General features: G+C 35.0%; 2 protein-coding genes across 2 annotated transcripts in view; one reads left to right on the top strand and one right to left on the bottom strand.

The window, feature by feature from the left end:
* The window catches only part of LOC136826085 (uncharacterized), a 123334-nt gene that overhangs the window by 58648 nt on the left and 49520 nt on the right, over positions 1-15166 (top strand). The window contains exon 2 of the mRNA XM_067083052.1: positions 12076-12235. The gene's annotated coding sequence lies outside the window, so the exon portion shown is untranslated. The remainder of the gene's footprint in view (positions 1-12075; positions 12236-15166) is intronic.
* LOC136826092 (uncharacterized) lies at positions 3577-14500 on the bottom strand. The gene is made up of 7 exons (XM_067083061.1): positions 14125-14500; positions 12082-12215; positions 11837-11982; positions 9960-10316; positions 8429-8536; positions 5873-6088; positions 3577-4949 (listed from the first exon to the last, which is right to left on the bottom strand). Exons 1-7 carry the CDS (start codon positions 14142-14144, stop codon positions 4839-4841), a joined length of 1092 nt encoding a protein of 363 aa, XP_066939162.1. The 5' UTR covers positions 14145-14500; the 3' UTR covers positions 3577-4838.

The raw sequence follows: 15166 nt of genomic DNA on the forward strand, positions 1-15166 counted from the left end.
GAACGCTTTGCAAATCAAGGTGGGAATTCTTAAGAATCAAGGAAGAAAGTCTTAAGAATCAAGGAAGGAAGTTTGCAAATCAAGGAAGAACGTCCCAAGAATCAATGAAGAAAGTTTTGCAAATCAAGGAAGAAAGTCCAAAGTCTCAAGGAAGAACTATCTGACTATATTATTCCAAAGTACATTGACAGAGAGAGAGAGAGAGAGAGAGAGAGAGAGAGAGAGAGAGAGAGAGAGAGAGAGAGAGAGAAACTCTGAAAGAAAAACTGATTATCAGTGACGTCACACCACAACAATCAGTGACGTCACAACACAATGGGTCACGAAAGAACGTGCAAATTAAAGAGAAGGAACCGTTATTGGTCAGCTCCGGTCTTTGGTTGTTTGCGCATGCGCGTAGATAGATGGCTAGAGACGTGTGCATTTTTTATAGGTTTGCATCTGTCTACAGTAGACCCAGAGGCACAGTTTGAGGAGGTGGAAAGTAGGTTGTGTAAACTAAAGCACATTGGCAATCTGGTTGAGCAGTTTTGTACTGGACGTGTTCAGTTTTTTTTTTTTTTTTTTTTTATTACTGACAAGTTTTATGGTTGCCTGACGCGAGTTAGTTGCCTGTGTAAATTTTTTATTGACAATATGCGAAATCTCCCTCTTTTCTTAGACAGTTGTGCGTGCGCGCACACACACACACAATCGTAATATGCGCATACAATGATAAAACATTTTAAGCGAAAGATATATATATATATATATATATATATATATATATATATATATATATATATATATTGAGTAATATTTGTTTATACACTGTACAAGTACATATGTCTATATTCAATGTACTCCCAAAGTATCACTTATATAGCGTTATATGCCAGCACATCACATCACTACGCCAATAGACACCATAACACCGTAACACCATAAACAAACACTATATACACGTCTAAAAGTTTCAACCATATCACAACCGTAACACAATCACTGTTGCCAAGATCCTTAACACACTCTGAAACTCGTAAAACCTCTTTAAAACACGAAAGAAAATAAAAAACCTCACCTTTATCAATTTAAAAATGCAACCCGTAGGCGACGCAGCCGAAGGGTTATCAAACGCACAAAGGGAACCGTTTGAAATAAAAAGTGTCACTTCAGAAGTTCCGTCAGAACTTCGTCTGCCGTGAAGTTACCGTTAGCGTGGTTCTGGCAACACTGCAAGAAGGCGCGCGCTTAGCTTTAAAGTGACTATAGAAACGTCTGCTCGTTTGGAAACTTGGTCAGTACGTAATGAGATGTAGGAGGTGTTGGTTATGACGTTGATCGTGTTCATTATGTTGTCATTATGAGGTTGCATGGTTTTTCGGAATGTAGGTTAATTTGAGGTATGATTATATATACAGTATATATATATTTACATGTATATATATGTATTTATAATACATATGTATATATATAATTATATATATGTTACTCTCATTAGAAATGAACTTTATGTAATTACTATTCTATCGGTATCATATTAATTTGAACTTGATTTTCTTTTATTTGTTAATTCTCAGCTTTCATTTAAATCATAATTTATTGACCTGGCTTGGAAAATCGCAAAACTAAAAGCAATTTCTCAAAATTTTTGGAAAAGGTTCCCTTATATTTCTGGCTGCCATCTTGGTATTCATTGACTAGGCTTTTACTGAAAACAAATTCATCAGTCAGGACTTCGCAAATAACAAAACAAGAGTCATTCATTCAAAGTTTTTGACGGAATCAGTGTTTTCTCTTTTATTTTGGGGGGGGGTTAGATCTGGACGGTGTGTTAAAGGGTATATACCTCTGGTATTACTGTTACCATCCCATGGGTAAAACTTCTTTGTAAAAAAAGAGGGTTTTTTAAATCAGGGGTATTTACAGGGAGGAAGGGGGAGGGAGGGGTCTGAAATTTAAGGTGTCCTATATTACTGGTTACTATCATAAGTAAAAAGTCTTAATCAACTTTAAAAATTTTTGTATAAAAACTTGGAAGCTTGTCTTCTCGTATTTACAAAATATGCCATTGTTTGTTTTGATAGGCAACACCTCAAATACTGATCTGATGTATGCTCTCTCTCTCTCTCTCTCTCTCTCTCTCTCTCTCTCTCTCTCTCTCTCTCTCTCTCTCTCCTTGATCCTCTGGATATTATTAAAATTAGAATTCACCTTGACATAGAATTTCTGATTAGTCTGAATAGAGTGTTAGATTTATATTTGTGTTCTGTGTATATTTTCAAAACCCACATTAAAATAGGCTATTTTTGGGGGTTAACGAAAATGATTCTACACATGCAGTTGTTTATATACATTTTTCTGCAAATGTTCTCGAACTCTGATATATATATATACATATATATATATTATATATATATATATATATATATATATATATATATATATATATATATATATATATTATAATATATTTACATATATTTATATATATACACATATATATATATATAGTATATATATAAAGTATGTGTATTATATATATATATATATATATATATATATATATATATATATATATATATATATATATATATATATATAAAATGGCTATAAATGTTTTCGTGAACTCTATCATTAACAGCATTTTCCCGTACTCTTCCAAGTGTTTATTTATGTTCATTTTTTAATAGCCCTATTAAAAATATTATATCAATATTTCCACCAGGTTCTGCACGAAGATAAAGACAATACAATAACCTATACTATAAATATCATCACTGTAGAATCAGTCCTTGACAACTTGCATCAGTGGCCATTGACATAAGGGACAATGAGACGAAATTTGGGTAAACTTCTGTGGTGTATTTATTCAAATAAATTTCCAGATAAATGCGATGACGTATTCGGTGATAATGATACAATGAATGGATACAAATACAGGTAGTTAGATTTAGAGAATAATTTTAAATAGCTTTATAACAGAGCTGGTTTCCATATTTTTTTTAAAGAATGTCTTCAAGTCATATAAATATTTTTTCGTAAAAATTAATAAAAATCATTTCAAGCGATGAAGACTTGAAATTAAATTTTAAAAATTACATTAATCATATCGGTCTAAAGTATAATTTGTAATAAATATAACATAATAAAAATAGCACAATAGAACTGATAAAAAATTATACTTTCTTAGGGTACTCTAACGTGTCCTTATATTAAAAAAAAAAATATTAAAATGGGAACTTGGAGGACGTGAAGTACAAAGGAAAAATAATTTCAGACTGACTTTCTTCCAGAGTGATTATTTATCACTTTTAGTGTTCTCTTTGTATAATGATTCCTCCTCCTATGTGGCTGTTAAGTCAGTGGTTCTTAACACCAGGGGTGCTCGCACCCCTAGGGGGCGCGAAGCCGGTTCCTAAGGGGTGCGAGGATACCGATGAATAATTAAAGCAAAATATATTTTTATACATGCATGTTATTTTTTTCTGCGAAAAAAAAAAAATAATAATAATAATAATAATAATAATTATTATTATTATTATTATTATTATTATTATTATTATTATTATTATTATTATTATTATTATTATTATATTTTATTTCAGCAATTCAGGGGGTGCGAGAACTGACTGCTGATTTGAGAGGGGTGCATACATTGAAAAAGGTTAAGAACCACTGCGTTAAGTGGAAAAATTTTGTATTTATTAAAGGTCCTTATTCATTACAAAAATTTAAAAATTTACTTTTAAATTTACTAAACCAAAATCTGAATAATTTTTCCTTATGTCTTCAAGTCACTCCCAATATCACTGAAGACTATTTAGAATCTGACTTAATTGTTTATTCCACTATTATAATGCCCTAGCGGTTTAATATATCACCCTTCGTGCCTCCATACCTAAGGTCGAGAATGCCCCCACTCAAATGTCCCAAAGTTTAAATCTTTGGAGGAGTTTTGTGACAGTAATTATGAATGATTAAGTAACAAGTGGTTCAGTTGACGTGAAACCTTGTGGTTCATGCTCTTGGAAATTTGCGTGGGAATTTCTGGTTCAATTCTTGAAAATTTGCGTAGGAATTTCTATGGTTCGATTCTTGGAAGTTTGCGTAGGAATTTCTGGTTCAATTCTTGGAAATTTGCGTAGGAATTTCTGGTTCAATTCTTGGAAATTTGCTTAGGAATTTCTGGTTCAATTCTTGGAAATTTGCATAGGAATTTCTGGTTCGATTCTTGGAAATTTGCTTATGAATTTCTGGTTCAATTCTTGGAAATTTGCTTATAAATATCTGGTTACAATTGTGGAAAATTTGCGTAGGAATATGTAGTTAAAGCTCTTGGAAATTTGCGCAGGAATTTCAGGTGCATAGGGCCCCAGAAAAAGCGGTTTGAAGTCTAAATAAGCCTTCAGATTTAGAGCCATTTCAAATCTACACAGGACTTGAGGGTTGAAGCCCTGTCAAGTCCACATAGGACTTAAAGAATATGTGCTGTCAAAATTATTCTACTCCTTCACAAACATAACCCTTGGAACACAAGCACCTACGCTGTCCTAAAATGGAAAACTGCAGTATCTGCAAAATTTTCGAAATTGAGATATGCCACCTATTGGGCTCGTACGACACTAATACACAAGTTACTGAAGTTTCAGAATGATTCTTCGATGCTTTCCACGAGTATTTAGGGGGTCCCATTTGCAGTATCTGCAAAATCAGCAGTAAGGCAAGGCAGTATCTCCCATTTTTCTCAGTTCTGTATTTTCACAGATACTGCAGCCTTCCATTTTAGGGCAGTACGGTTGAAAGATAATAATTAACCAATTCCCACCCCTAAGTCCGGACTTCAAGTCCACCCCCTTTTAGAACCCGAGGTCCGAGAGACTCAGAAGGGGGCACGAAGGGAACTGGTGTTCGCAGGACTCCGAGAACTTGACGAAGTCGTCCAGTTTCGGCAGGGAGTCGTAGAGCGACTGGAAATGAAGAGAGAATTGAATAGATTAACTCAAAGAAGTATTATGACTTTGTTTAATAATTAGTCATTATTCTTTGTTTTTAATTTGAAAACTTACGAAGACTTTGATTAATAGTTTTGTTGTTTATTGTAAAATGATGGCTACAAAATATATATATTCAGAAAATGCTAAGATTGATACTGATAAGTTGAATGACATTTAGATAATTCTGATTGAATAAAAGTGTAATAGATATCAATGATACAGAGAATTTTTTGTAATGTGACTTATTGATTAATATCAATTTCTGATTATATGGAAAACCCTGAACTTTAATTAATATCTAAGTATATATAATTATAGAAAAATTATATATACTTAAACCTTGTGGTTTAAAGTGATTAATTCACATTAGAACTATACACACACTTAATTATAAGTAAACTGTCATGGCCTTTGAAGCATAAATAAATATAAGTGAAAATACTTATAATAAATAAAAATAAGTGACAAAATTTAGAATAAATATATGTAAGTAACAATATTTATGATAAACGAAAATAAGTAACAATATTTAGAATAAATAAATACAAGTAAAAATATTAAAAATGAATAAATATAAGTAGCAATAATTATAATAAATAAAGTAACAATATTTATAATAAATAAAAATAAGTAACAATATTTATTATAGATAAAAATAAGTAACAATATTTATGATAAATAAAAATAAGCAACAATATTTAGAATAAATGAAAATATGTAAAAATATTTAGAATGAATAAATATAAGTAACAACACTTATAATAAATAAAGTAACAATATTTATAATAAATAAAAAAAAATAATAATTATAATAAATAAACATAAATAAAAATGCTTATAAGTATTGGTAAATGATATTATTCAGTAAACATAAAAGTAACAGCCAACTCACTCACCTGAAACACTCCCCTTTCTGGGGCGTCCGGATCACCCATGCCCCTGCCTTGGGTGTAGTCCCTGACGGACCCCTGGATGCCCCAGATCACTGGGGACATCTTGCACACCAGGAGCTGCACGCAGGCCGTGTTGTCTCCTGTAGAAGCCACGAGTTTCTCGATGATGTGGCGTGGGAGAGATGGGTCCTGAGCCTCCCTAAGCATGGCATCTAGTTGCTGGGAAAATTATTATTATTATTATTACCATTATTAAAGAGAGAGAGAGAGAGAGAGAGAGAGAGAGAGAGAGAGAGGGATTTTCTTGAAGCGTGAGTAGATTTCTCAGGGGTTGCAAAGAATAATATAAATCTAGAGAGATAGACCAGTGGCTGGAAAATAGAATATTGGTGAGAGAGAGAGAGAGAGAGAGAGAGAGAGAGAGAGAGAGAGAGAGAGAGAGAGAGAGAGAGACTAGAATTTGTAGAGAGAGAGAGAGAGAGAGAGAGAGAGACACTAGAATTTTGTAGAGAGAGAGAGAGAGAGAGAGAGAGAGAGAGAGAGAGAGAGAGAGAGAGAGAGAGAGAGAGAGAGAGAGAGAGTAAAGTCACCCTAACTTCCTCACACTATTCACGACTAACTTTATAAATCAATGCTTCATTATTGCCTCGTATAATGAAACTCACACCATATCACAGTTCCTTTTCCACTTCAGATTCAATTTGATGTTAATTATGAAAGCCCCTGGAGTTATTAACCGCAAGATTTGTGGTTCAGGCGTAACGCAAAATCATTTACCGTTTTGCATTCATTCGAAAAAGTCATTAACCGAGTGAGCCCAGGTAAATTCAGCTAACTGGACCGTTTTGCAAGTCATCAACCTAGTTAATTAAAATTAAACTGGTGTATCTTTTATCAGCAGCGAGCAATTAAAATCTACGTGACAATAATCTCAAATGCTTCGAGTATTGATTTGTCATGATTTAATAACGTTCCACCCTTATTTAGTCCATGCCATTATTTTAGTGTTAATGATATTAAGTTAATTAATCTCATACGAAAATAAATAAATATAAATCATTCGTATCTCTGGAGTCATCTTATGCTAACTAGGTTTGTGTGTATGTGTATGTGTGTTTATGTGGTGAATTACTGTTTGTGAACGCTCGTCCGTTTGGTCTGTTTTGTGTGTTGGGGAGGTGGAAGGAATTTGGGGATTGGGGGGTGGGGGGTGGGGAGGATGTAGGAAGGTCTTTTTAGGACCTCCGAGGCGAAACATCTGCCGAAGGAACTCCCGTTACGTTCACCTTCCAGAGGAGACACGGAAAACGTCATGCGAGACAGCTGTTAGCTGTTATGGTACGCTCGGGCGAGTGAACGCGGCCCCCATCCCACCCACCCAGGGAAGGTAAATTCTTCTTCCTAGAGATGATAGTGGTTAATGATAATGGTAATAATAGTGATGATGGTGATGATGATGACTGATTTTGATGCCTGGATGATCTAGCTGTTTTCTCTCTCTCTCTCTCTCTCTTGTGATGTCGGAGTTTTCTCTCTTGTGATGTCGGAGTTTTTTACTTTTTTTGTTTATTTGTCAAACCTTTTATTTCCTTCTTTACTTTGTATCTTCCTGCAAAAAGTTATATGTCTAATAAGTATCTTTTCCACCCTCTCCTGTATCCCCAAAGCTTAAAGGGACATAGCTCTCTACTGGGCCTTCTTGTTTAATGTTATTAAACAAAATTGCTTTATTCAATTAACAAAAATGTTACTTAGACGCAACGATAAGTAGCAGGCTTCTGTTCCAGGTGACAAAGACGGACAAACAGACTAATTAACAGAAGCATTTAGAACGTGATACAATTTATTCTGTATCTTTCATAAAAGGAGAAACTGACTCGTTTTGTATCAAGTATATTACAGGGTATTAAACTCGTCTTTTTAGTTAGATTGAGCTTTCTATACCTGTATTAATCTCTTCTATGTAGAGGAAAAAACCAGAGAAGAATTTGATCTTGTCTGAGTTATTAGTCAATGAAATTAAATAAAAACTTAAAATATTAGAGGAAAAAACAGAAAGAATTTGATCTTGTCTGAGTTATTTGTCAATAAAAAAAACTTAAAATATTAGAGGAAAAAACAGAGAAGAATTTGATCTTGTCTGAGTTATTAGTCAATAAAATTAAATAAAAGCTTAAAATATTAAGTGGAAGGGATCAGTAATAATTAAAATATTGTTAGGCAAATTCTTGTCAATAAAAACTGAATAATGAAACACTGGAGTGACAAATTACTGAGGACTTTTGTTAAATTGCTGAAGAATTTTAGTTAAATTACTGAGAAATTTCTAAATGAGTGAGGAACCTTTGTCAAATTACTGAGGAATTTTTGTCAAGTTGATGAGGAATTTTTAAATTACAGAGGAACTTTGGTTAAATTACTGAGGAATATTTGTTGAATAACTGAGGAGTTTTTGTTAAATTACTGAGGAATTTTTATTAAATTACTGAGGAACTTTTCTCAAATTACTGAGGGATTTTTAAAATTAATTTTTGTTAAATTAATGAGGAATTTTTTTACCTTCTGGGGATTATTGGTCATTATCCAAGACAGGACAGATTCTCCACTTCCCCTCCTCTCTGGACCGTCTATCTCGTTGAGGTTTTCTCCAATGAGAGATGATGTTATCTGAAAGAGAGAAGGATTCTTATTCGACCTTCGACCTCAGAGTATGACCCTGACTTCTTCACTCTGCAAATCCGATTAATATACTAAGTATTCACACCAAGTATGAATTCTCAGTTCCGTGGAGCTTGAGAGTGAAAGCGTGAAAGTCAAGGTTAAATGCGTGTCTGACCTGTGACCTTTTGGTATGACCTTGATCTTAGAATTTTAATCAGTCACATTAAATGCTGAATGCCCAAACCTCCGTAGAATATGTCAAAAAAAGATATACCACTTTCTAGAACACAGATTGCCATGATTGCAATATCTAAATATTCATCATCATTCTCTCTCTCTCTCTCTCTCTCTCTCTCTCTCTCTCTCTCTCTCTCTCTCTCTCTCTCTCTGTAGTTGTTCTCATTATAAAATGGATGACTGTCATACAATGTTCGAGACATGTTTAACATGCTAACATAACCTGGTGTTTCACGGTCGTGAGATTTTATGCTCAAATATACTTTGTAAACATGACCACCATCTTGTTTGTTTGTGCGTTTATGCAAATGTTTATGTATTATATGTTTGTTTTCAGCGCGTATGTTTGTTTGGTAAATGTTTTACAGTTGATTTATTTTCTTGTTTTGTTACATTTTAAACTCGTCAGAATCAAACTCCGTTAGTTTCAAACCACCGACATCTGCTTTAAATGAGTTTGATAGCCTTGTGTTGGCTACCAGCTGTGATGTGGACTGAATTATTTCACTGAGTGGTCTTTTATTGATTCCAGATGTTGTAAAGTCACTGTGATATCAACCATGTAGTTTTTTCTCCATTTTCCCACATGACCTGACCATCTCAGAACACTCTGATCGTTTCTTCCACTGCTTCTAAACTTTTTACCACTTCTACAAATCACGTTTTCTATCCTTTTAATTCATCTCCCAATACATTGACATTCAACACCCACATCTCGCTTCCATAAAGGAGAACTGGCTCAACAGATCCTTCATACAGTCTCACTGTGGACTTTTCTCAATCTTTTTCACGTACCCTACCACCTTTCCTACTTAAGCTTCTTTAAGAAATACCTCACCTTCCTTCCTGCCAGTATCTGTCTTATTTACGAATCCACTTCTTCGAATCTATTATTTCTCTCAGCATCTTTCCATTACTCGGACATCCCTTACACACCCTGGTCAGACTTGACTAACTCCTGGTGGTTTCCATTCTTCAACCTCTGAATTCATTCCTTACTCTCTCACTATTATAACCACTTTATATAACTAACACAGTTTTGATGTTATGGTACACTAACAGATATATACATATATATGCATATATACATACAGTATATATATATATATATATATATATATATATATATATATATATATATATATATATATATAAGAAATATGCGAGAAGAATCTCTAAAATAAAAACTCACCATCTCAGCCAAGAAGATGAGAATGTTGAGTGCCATCAGTCCAATTTGAGATGGGTCAATACCCACCATCCTGAGTACCCCGTCAACAATGCCCTCTCTTCTCATGACCTCGTCTTCTGTGGGGGTGAGGGAAGGAGAAGAAGAAGAAGAAGAAGAAGAAGAGGAGGAGGAGGAGGAGATGGAGGAAGAGGAAGAGGAGGAGGAGGAAGAGGAAGAGGAGGAGGAGGATTTTGTCGCCGACTCGACTTTCTTAGGTAACTGCTTGAGGTGATTCTTCACAAGAGAGGAAACAGATTCGAAAATGTCTTCTCCTACGATCTTGGCTACTTTCCCAGCTTCTGCCATGCCTTCGTTGACCTGTTTTGGGGTATAACGGCATAGTTTAATAATAAGGCAACGAGCAACAGGAGAATTAGTGTTTATTATCTGCTCGAGATAGACTGAGAAATAGTTTACCAGTTGGCTGAAAGGACGAGACAGAAAATTAACCCTTTCAGATCCCATTGACTTAAAAATGCCATCACTTTCCTAATCCTGAGGTTCACTGGCTTCTGCAGAGAGCTCCAGAGGACTGTCCTTCAGTTAAACTGTTGCCTGTGGGTTGCCCAGTTTAGCCTAAGAAGAGACACTTATTTTGTGGAATAGTAGCTTCCAGGCCTCTCTGTGAAGCACCAGAAGAGGACTCCTCTGCTGAACCAGTGACCCAAGGCTCCCTAAGGAATCCCTGGAGGATTATATATCTAATAATTAATTTTATTTCCTCTATTAATGCAAAAAGCACTAATTATTAGGTCAAGTGACTTTTTTCTACTATTAACAATTCTTCAAATGCACTGAATCCATCCAGCAATTTGCCCTGAGGAAATTCTTGATTTCTTTAGCTCCAGGTACTTGGAACTGGCTCCAGTTTTTACCTCAGTTTCCAGTGGTGCTGGAATGGCTGGCAGAATAGATCCAGTGTCGTCTAGGAATCTCAAGAAATATAAGAGTTGTGTTTTGGTTCGATACTGAACCAAATATAATTGTTATTAAGTTCTCCAGGGTGGCAGAGAGGTCATCTTCTGGTGTTTCCCAGGGCAGTCCAGCTGTCACTGCTCTACTTAATAGGTTTCTTCCCAGGCTAAACTTGGGAACCCATTGATACAGTTTGACCGAAGGGCTCTCTTCCTCCTCTGGGTCTTCTGTAGAAGCCAGGGGAAAAGCTTTCAGGTCTGGGAAAGCAATGACTTACTTTCTCATCCCGGAGTCCACAGGGGTTAATAGAAATTAGAAAATTATCAACAGTGCTCAAGATATTTTGTGAAGACTTACAGAATTTTTTTTTAATTAAAAGGCTGAAAAGAAAGAAGTTAGATTACAAAGAATATATGATTTTCTCATAGTGGACATTTACAGCTCAAAAATCTTTCTTGATAGATAATAATGAGTCTTATTTGTGACGATGATGATAATGAAATTACGCTTGTATGTTACAGTAATTTTTGTTGCTTTCTAATTATCATAGATTTTTTTCTGTTATCATTATCATCACATCCACCAAGGGAATTATGAATTTTGCGTTGGGTTTGTCTGCTTGCTTGCAGAATTACACAAAAATCTATGAGTGGAATTTCACGAAACTTCCATCAAAAGTGGACCTCGTGACTTATAAAAAGTGAGTGAATTTTCACAAAGATATGAAAGTAACTCTCAGGGAGAATTCGCCATTTTCAAGGTGAATTACTCGACTTCAAAAACCTTAAATCATTCACACTGTGACTGTAGATTTTATTAAACAAATTAATTTGCCACATTTGCAAAGAGAGTTTGGCTGGAGGCCAATTCCCCCTTTTAGCTTGTGAGTCATTTCTGGTCTAAATTTAGTATCGTTTCCCCACCTGGTTGAAGTGATCCTTGAAAGCTGTGTCCAAGGACGAGGCTCCCTCCTCGAGCATCTTCCCAACTTGCTGCGCCCCTTGGTCAAGGGTCTTCCCGAGTCCCTCCATTGCCCCGTTAACTGCGTCTCCAGCCTTCCCCAGAAGTCCTGTAGAAGGAAGTTGTCAAATGACTCTCTCCCTCTCTCGATTTATTTATCAATTTATTTATTTATTTATTTACTTAAATATTTATCTTTCAGACTTACCAAACGGGTCTAGCATACGATGGAGTTGGCGCGCATGCCTACCAGACGCAGGTAAATGTTGCTCGTTGTGTTCCGCAGCGCATGTGCAGCACACAGCCACAGCAAGTAGGAGAAGCTTCGGAATAAACGCCCTCCTGTAAATGAAGAAGTGAAGGTAATTAAGACTTTTTTTTTTTGTGTGGAAGTACCGTCATGAGTACTGTCATTTTTTGTGTGGCAGTACCGTCATGAGTACTGTCATTTTTTGTGTGGCAGTACCGTCATGAGTACTGTCATTTTTTGTGTGGAAGTACCGTCATGAGTACTGTCATTTTTTGTGTGGAAGTACCGTCATGAGTACTGTCATTTGTTGTGTGGAAGTACCGTCATGAGGACTGTTATTTGTTGTGTGGGGATTTTGTCTAGGGTGAGAATGTGGTTTTGTTAGGAATTTCATCTAGAGAATGGTTTTAATGATGTCTTTTGTTTTGTTTTGTATTGTAAGGAAGAATTTATTAATTAATTTGATGAATTTAATTTAATGTGATTCAGAAATTTTGTCAGGTCTCTCTCTCTCTCTCTCTCTCTCTCTCTCTCTCTCTCTCTCTCTCTCTCTCTCTCTCTCTATATATATATATATATATATATATATATATATATATATATATATATATATATATATATATATATATATATATATATATATATATATATATTAAATCTATCTTTTTGTCTAAAATTTTTTCTTTGTATATCAATCACAGTCTCTGTATATTATGAATTAGTGAAAAATCATACATTTTCTTCAGATTTTTGTCTCTCTCTCTCTCTCTCTCTCTCTCTCTCTCTCTCTCTCTCTCTCTCTCTCTCTCTCTCTCTCTCTCCAGTTCACTACATCACACTCCATTTATCAAGACAAGCCCACAACTATAAGAAGCCACGCCCCCTTTCTCCAATCAACCAATCAAACACCTGCTTTTCTGACGTTCCCCAAGGGGGGAATCTCTCGGAACTTAACGTCCGCTAAGTAAACAAAACACCGACCGTTACGTACAATATCGGAAGTGATTTAATTGCTCGGTCGTCGGCGATCGCGTCGATGTTACCGTAAACAGCTACGGTTAGCGATTTTGACTCGCGTTCTTGCGCGCATGCGCGTGTATGTGAGCGGTCACGCCCGCCAACAGACGAACGCGTGTGTTTATGGAAGTTAATAAATGAAGCTCTTGAATTGTGTAAGTAATCAGTAGATTACTTATATGTTTGAATATTTAAGTAGAGAGAGAGAGAGAGAGAGAGAGAGAGAGAGAGAGAGAGAGAGAGAGAGAGAGTCTAAAGCTTGTTTATTTATTGCTGCAAGGTACCCAGTTGTTTGTACAGTATATTAAGTTTCAAAAGATGATTCCTATTTTGAAAATGTTAGATTCAATATATTATATATATATATATATATATATATATATATATATATATATATATATATATATATATATATATATATATATATATATATATATATATATATATGTGTATATATATTGAATTTAACATTTTGAAAATAAGAAATATCTTTTGAATCTCAATACATCAACAACTAGGTATCTTTCAGCAATAATTGAACGAGCATTAAAGCTCTCTCTCTCTCTCTCCACTCAAATATTCAGACATTAATTCTTAAGAGGCTGTCGTAAGTTCAGAATCAATTATTTGTTACTGAGTTACTGTATATATATATATATATATATATATATATATATATATATATTATATATATATATATATATATATATATATATACTATATATATATACATATATATACTTATATATATATGTGTACATATGGATGTATTTTGCGAGTGTTTACAAAAATCCACCAATTATTCAACACTGGAAAACTAATATAGATGTAAAAATTCTGGAGTTTTTCTGAAGTAACCCCATTGTAGTAACAACGAAAAAAAATCACTTTTGTAAACAAGTCATTAATAATAATAATAATAATAATAATAATAATAATAATAATAATAATAATAATAATAATTAAACTACAAAAAAATCTTACCTTTGCACAGACGGAAGCATTGTGTAAAATATCGGATCTCTTCCCAACTCTCTGCTATATTCTGTCTATTTCCCTTCCTGGCTCCTGATGCAAGTGCTCTAACACAGTAAAAATCTCTAGGGAACCTCTAGATACTAGACAGGCAATCGAAGAGGCTCCAGAGATTCAGGACTTCCCCAAAGTCTCGCAAGACGAAGCTGGAAAACCAGATATTCCAGACGATGCTGAAGTCCCGGTAGGCACACCTTCTCCAGCCGTCTTCCGTAACGTATGTGACGGGCTGAATTCTTCCTGCATCTGCAGAGTGGGATCTTGGGGCAACCACTTCTGCCTTGCGTTCAGTTGCCGCTACCTTCCAAACCCTCACTCTCTGCCACTCCTCCTCCTCTCTCTCTCTCTCTCTCTCTCACACACACACACAAACACACCCTTGGCGCGCTCATGCACCCACGCGTGTCTTAAAGAAGTTATCATCGTTACTTAGGCCACGCCCCGTTTCTCGTGCATCGTTGCCAAGACAAATCGATAAAAAAATCTTAAATCAAGTGCCCTATAGATACCAAATTTTCACGAATAAAAGGAAAAACACAAATAAAAATCAGAAAGAAAAACTAGGACCCGAAACGTACTTGGCAACCATATCCCCGCCTCTGAAAAAGGAGGCAGTCTGAAATCTGATTTTTCTTCCCATGATAATCACCTCTTGAAAAATTGTCACGATTACACACACTAGCGGGACCGCGTTTTGCCGAGCCCTCATTATTTTTTTTTTTCCGTGAGAGTTTTTCATTTGCCTTAATGATTTGGCGTTTAATAGCGTTATTCTTCTTCTTCTTCTTCTTCTTCTTCTTCTTCTTCTTCTTCTTCTTCTTCTTCTTCTTTTTTTTTAGGTTTATGTGTTATATCTGTTCTCGGCATAACTGTCAAGGCACGAGAATTCCCTTTTTATTATTATTATTTTTTCTTTTTGGAATTACGCGATCTAATATGCTCCCAGGAGCCTGCGTAATTTAATGCTTAGAGAAGGGAGAGGTCTCTCTCT

Source organism: Macrobrachium rosenbergii, chromosome 40, assembly GCF_040412425.1.
Source record: "Macrobrachium rosenbergii isolate ZJJX-2024 chromosome 40, ASM4041242v1, whole genome shotgun sequence".
Taxonomy (NCBI): domain Eukaryota; kingdom Metazoa; phylum Arthropoda; class Malacostraca; order Decapoda; family Palaemonidae; genus Macrobrachium; species Macrobrachium rosenbergii.